Here is a 5,776-nt window from a genome sequence, read left to right as displayed (position 1 = left end):
GCCGAGGCCCACCCCGAGGGATGACCACGGCCCGGAACCCCCCTACTCCTGGGCTGGGCCGCCGCCCCCCATGAGGAGGAGATGCTTCTGTTCCCGGGCCCCACCACGCTGCGGTCAGGCGGCGGTGGCTGCAGGGAAGAGTCAGGCCCTGAGGAAGGGCAGCGCAGTGCAGCCCCAAGAGACAGCGGGTACGGGGGGGAGAGGGGGCCCATCGGTGAAATACAGCACTCCCCAGACCCCGGGATTACATCTGTCTCTGATGAGGTGAGGATTCTCAAGCTGGAAGCCAGCAGCGCAGTGTGTAACGAATAAATCTGTTCCATTGGTCCAAGCTGAGCATTTCTCTCACCCCACTGAGCCAGGTCCCCAGGGCAATCCCTCTGAGCCCAACCCGGCCTGGTAAAGCTCAGTGGCTCTGATTGATTTTGCCACCAGCAGAACTCCTGTCAATGTTACAAATGGGTAGGTAAGGCCTCTATCCAGCTGGAGTGTCCCCCTTGCTGCCAGAGCAGAGGTGTGCAGTCTCACATTACCAACATCTTTGCAAATGAGCCTTTCTCCTGCCCACGTGATGCCTCACCATGCCCTCCCTTTCTCAGTAGTATTTCTTTCTTTGTGTCCTCCTCCAGGGCCGGATTTACAAGGATAATGTGATGAAAGATCTCAAAAACAGCTTGCAAGAGCTGGCCAAAAGCCTTAAAAGACCTGCATCCCACAGACCGAGAGGGAAGTGGTGAAACAGCAGAAATGGGAGCTGCGGGCTTCCCCAAACGAGCATACTGAGCTACAGCAGGACACTCAGCACACAACTCAATATACTTGTGTTGGAGCATTGAGAATCAGTGCTGGCACTCAGAAAGGTACTGCAGGAGGATATTAAACCTGTTGTCATGCTGTCAGGTCAGGCTGCTGCCCGCTTCAGGTAATTACATGGCTCCTGCCAGGACGCATGTGCCCTTTTTCAGGGTGTATCTGCTCCATCACAGTGCTCTGCTGATTTCAGTAGAAAGCAGCCCTGTAGCAACACAATTGCAACTGGACCACCTTTTCTCCCCCTCCACTGACTCAGCTCTGAAACCTCCTCTGCAAAGCACTGTGCCAGTTCGGAGAGGCTGCACGCTAGCCAGACTGCAGAGCAGTGAGGCTACCACAGATCAGGCAATGCGTGTGTTGAGAGGGAAGGGAGCTGGTATGGGCTAAGCAGAGCAAACATAATACTGCCCACACATAAAACCATCTTTTATAGTTGTTTGTAGCACCTAGGGCTGGGTGCAGCTAATTTTGGACACTAAGCAGTTCCCAGATTGGCTGGTACTTTGCTGAGAGACATAGACAAGGAGTCAGGTTTGAGGCAAAGGTAGACAAAGGGTGACTTATCACAGTGTTGAGCAGATAGAAAATAAGAAATAAGAGCAGCAGCAGGCAGGAATCCCAGCTGTGATTCAGGCCTCTGTATCCACAACTCTCGCCTGAGCCGAGTATCAGTGACACTGGACAGGGTGAATCAGGAGCTAGGAAACAACTGAACATTTCCCCCATCTCATTTTATTCACAGCTGGTGTTTGCTCCACACAAGCACCAGCCTCCAACAGGCAGGGCAGCCCACGGCAGTAATGGAGCATCTTTTGCTCTCGTGCTGGACTGCACAGCTCTGGTAGAACAAGAGGACAAGGCAGTAGCAAAGCGTCAAATACGAGCGAGAACCGCAGTATGAAATCCAAGCAACCCATTTATACCCGTTTATATCTTAACCAATATTGTTCTTGTGGTGTAAATAGCGAGGAAGTGCCAGTTCTGATCTCCTGATAGCCTGGAAGCCCTCGGTGACAACCTGGGCCAGCATGGGACAGGAAAGCGTGTGGCTGATGCAATGGGCTCTAGTTTCCCTCGTTGATTCCTTAAAACCTGAACACAGCATTGGGGTTAATTGGCTACCCCTGGCCATACAAACCACTGCCAACTTGTTTTTCAGATAAAATCTCTTTTCATTTTAAGAAGCTTCATCTTTCAAGCATTCCAGCGCTCTAGTATTGCACTTTGTGTCCTGCTTTCAGGTTCAGCAGTTCTCTGCTGCTTCGATTTTGAGGCAGTTACCCCAGTTTGCTGGTGACTGGCCTCACTGGATCTGACTCATCCACCTGCTGCTAGGGAACAGGGCTCGCACTTTCGTGTCAATCCTTAACCCTCTTGTCTCCATCTAGTGTCCAAATCACACTTCGGTTTCTCTCCCAGCCCACTGAAAGACCCGCAGGCTTAACAGCTTGCATGTCACTGTGCCGACATCCAAATTAAGCTGACCAAGCTCAGATTCATGTCAGCACCCCCAATGCCTCCTCTGAGGAGGCCCTAATTGCTTTCAGGTCCCTTCAGTTTTGACCCAGGTGCCGAAGAGCTGCTGAACTGCCACAATGCAAAGTGTAGGGAGGGGCCTGAAAGCTTGATGCCAATCATAAGGATCCTTGTCAGGTTTTTAATAACGTCAAGTTATTCTTGCTTCCTACCTGCCAGGGTGGCTAGAGCACTGAGCCCCAGAACTGCTGGCTCCCCTAACCCTCCTCCTCCACGTGGCTCACTAAGTGCGTTGGGCAAGGAATAAACTGCTGCCAAGTGCCACCAAACCTACTGGTCCTCGTCCTTCTGCAGGCAGACATGGCCTGGCTCTTTCCACGCTCCCGACAGCCCACAGCGTATTAGGTGGGTTACAGCACCACTGATATAACCTGCTTCTCAGCAAAGCTCTCAGCTCAGCCCCAGCCAAAGCAGAGAGATGTGGCCTTTTCTTCAGCGCTGTGGCAAAGCAGGCTCAGACCTGCATATGCTGTCCTCGCTCAGAGTCCCCATCAGAGGACAGAGGCTGGCTGCAATGCAGGGAAGCTTCAGGGGGATGTTCAAAGGACCATGAAGGTATTTGGACCTGGCACCTCTTGAAAAGTCCCGTTCAGGCACGTTTCCTTTTTTGGTCCCTTCAGGAAGGCTCGGTTTAGCAGCCATGGGCACTTCTACCCAGATTTGGGATGGGTAAGAGGATCCCTCCATACGGACAGGCATGGAAAACCTGCTGAAGGCCCTCAAGCTTGCAGTAACTGGTGTCTGCTGTCTTGCCAGGCTGAGTGAGAGGCACTTGATGCTGTCTGCGGCCTGGCCCCGAAGGAGAAACACACTGTGCTTACCTACTTCTCCTGGACTGAGAAGGAGCACTGAATGTGGCAGGAGAAGAATAAGCAGGACGTGAGGGAGACGGCCATGACCTGTGCTGCCACCCACATCCAGAAAAGCTGCTTGTTCCAGACAAGCAGGGAGAGGGCAAGAAGGCCAAGAAATAAGCACAAAATCCATCCTCTGTCCTCCATTCTTTCCTCCCAGCATAGCTGCTTGCTCCCCTGGGGCTCAGCTCTCCCACATTACAAGCATTAACGGAGATAGCACTTGCACTATGGCCTAAGCCTGCCAGGGCTAGCTGTCACACACAGAGGACATCAGAGCAGTGGTGTGACAGTGTCTCACCATTTTGGGTTGAGCTCTGCTGTCTTTCAAAAGCAAGAATACCCTTTCTTGCAAATAGGACTGGACTAGGAGCGTCCCTCCTGACTGGCCTTCCTAGCTCCCGTGCCCTTCATGTGCTGCAGTGGGTGAAGGCCCAATCCTGCTGCTGCAATAAAACCATTTCTGGGGGCAGAATGATGCCCTTAACCTGGCTCAGTTTGTCCTTGGGTGAATCTGAGAGAACGTTTCCCTTTCTGTGGGAGGGAGTTACCCAACTCCCAGCGACTCCCCTGCGTTCTCCATTCTCAGCCGCTCATCACTGCAGCCTCCCTTCCCAGGAGAGCAGCGACACTGGCTGCAAACCCCGAGTCACCCAGCTCGCCGCCTTTATCTGCCTCCCTGCTTACATTCCTAAAGACTGAGTTGCTCTTTCCCACCTCAGGAATGGAAATCAAGGAGGAACTGTTTTGCTCAGACAGTCTTTGGAGACGCCAGCTGTGCCCAGATCACACAGCAATGTCCCACAGACCAAACACGAGGCCCCAACAGATTTGCCTTGGATCATTTATTTGGTGACGAGCACGGAGTGGCTGTGAGAGCACCTCACAACCCTCAGTACAAACCACGGGATTACGTATCCACTCAGCACATCCTCACCGCTAGAAGCTGCTGGATGCAGCAGGACGCAGGGCGATGCCATTCCTCACCTCTCTGCTCGTCCTCCCTTGCCAAAGGAGACCACTAATGTGTTGCTGAAATGAAGTCCAGCAGAGAGCCACCAAGACGGTCAGGGCTGGAGCACACATCCCATGTGCAGAGGTTGAGGGAATGGTGCTCCTTCAGCCTGGGGAAGGGAAGGTTTTGGGGCCCCCCAGAGCAGCCTCCCAGTACCTGCGAAGAGGAGGTGACCGTGAGGACCAAGCCAAGGTTTCTGCTCAGGTACAGAGCAGAACGAGAGAACAGACATAAAGTGAAACAAGAAAGGCTCTGACTGGACAGAAAGGGAAACTTTTCACCCCAAGGACAGTCGAGCAGCGGGAGGGGGTGCCAGAGAGGTTGTGCAGCCTCTGTCCTTGATGGTTTCCACCACCCAACTGGATAAATCCCTGAGCAGCCCATAGCTCACCTGCCACAAGCAGGAGGTTGGGCTAGAGACCTCCTGCAGTCCCATCAAGACCAAGAGATCCTGTGACTGTACACAGCAAGCAGGACGAAGCAGGACCTCTCTTCTCCTCAGAGGTGGTCAGCAGAGGTCCTCGTCAGGGCTTCAGACCCCGGCCAGCCTCACCTGGGACCTCCACCCCAGTGGTTATCTGGTCTGGGAGCTCCACCTGAGCTCAGGCCCTGCCTGTCCCTGCCGAGCTACGCTGTAGGTGTACCTGTGCCTGGTCCTTCTCCTTGACGGGCCCTGGGCCTACGCTGTAGGCAGCCCCACTTCTCGCTGTTCTGACTTCCTGGCCAGAAGGAACCTGACTTGTTACCGCACCTTATCTGATGTCCACAACAGTTAATGGAAGCTGCCCTTACCACCAAGGCTGTCCCACTCCAGTGGTGCAGTCAGCCTCGGTTCCCAGCTCATCCTTCCATGCGGAACAGCATCCCCATCCTTCGTTCACAGCCACGGGAGGTCCAAGGGTCCTCGCAGACTCATTCTCCAGGAGGTCAGACCCCACCTCGGGGAGGTTAAGGCTGGATTTGCATCCAGAGGGACATCCGGCTTCACTTCCAGGGAGGCCTGGGTTTGCAGCCACCCGCTGCCACGGAGCCCCTGGCGCAAGGAGGTGTGGACACGCTTTTGGACCGACCCCTCATCAGAGGGCCTCGAGGGGTCGCAAGGGCTGTTGGAAGGCTCTGGTTTTTACGCCTTTCAGTCTTGGGGTTGTCTGAAGCCAGGCACAGCCCGTCTGAGGGGGTGCTCAGCCGGCTGAGAGACTGGGAACGTCCTCTGCTGGGAGCATCCCGGCCTTCGGAGCAAGAACCACTTTCGGGACGCTTCCAGAGGCAGGACTTGCCCTTACGACCCACCTCAAAGGCTGCTGCTGCCGGAGACGCAGGGGCTGGCGAGGAGAGGGCTCTCACGGGGGTCTCCCTGCAGCGGGGGGAAAGGCCGGGCTGGTTTCGGGGGGCAGGCGGGGGGCTCCAGAGCAGCGGATGGAGCTTGGCTATGTCTTCCTTCCTCATCCAAGGAGGTGCCCAGGCGGGACCCGGGGGTTTGGCACCGAACAGGGACTCGTCGCAGAAGGACGGAGTGTGACTTCGCAGCCTTGGCGGGGCAGCAAGGAGAAAGGAGGGG

At 55.0% G+C, this 5,776-nt stretch overlaps 1 protein-coding gene across 1 annotated transcript in view; it reads right to left on the bottom strand.

Moving 5' to 3' along the window:
• Nucleotides 1-5,202: 5,202 nt before the first annotated feature.
• The window catches only part of RITA1 (RBPJ interacting and tubulin associated 1), a 1,582-nt gene continuing 1,008 nt past the window's right edge, over nucleotides 5,203-5,776 (bottom strand). Inside the window, exon 2 of the mRNA XM_009888630.1 lies at nucleotides 5,203-5,746. Within this exon, the coding sequence (XP_009886932.1) occupies nucleotides 5,203-5,746 (544 nt within the window). The remainder of the gene's footprint in view (nucleotides 5,747-5,776) is intronic.

This window comes from Charadrius vociferus, unplaced genomic scaffold (assembly GCF_000708025.1).
Source record: "Charadrius vociferus isolate BGI_N301 unplaced genomic scaffold, ASM70802v2 scaffold917, whole genome shotgun sequence".
Lineage (NCBI taxonomy): Eukaryota > Metazoa > Chordata > Aves > Charadriiformes > Charadriidae > Charadrius > Charadrius vociferus.
The sequence above is the reverse complement of the archived record's forward strand: the minus strand, read 5'-3'. Positions and strand labels throughout refer to the sequence as shown.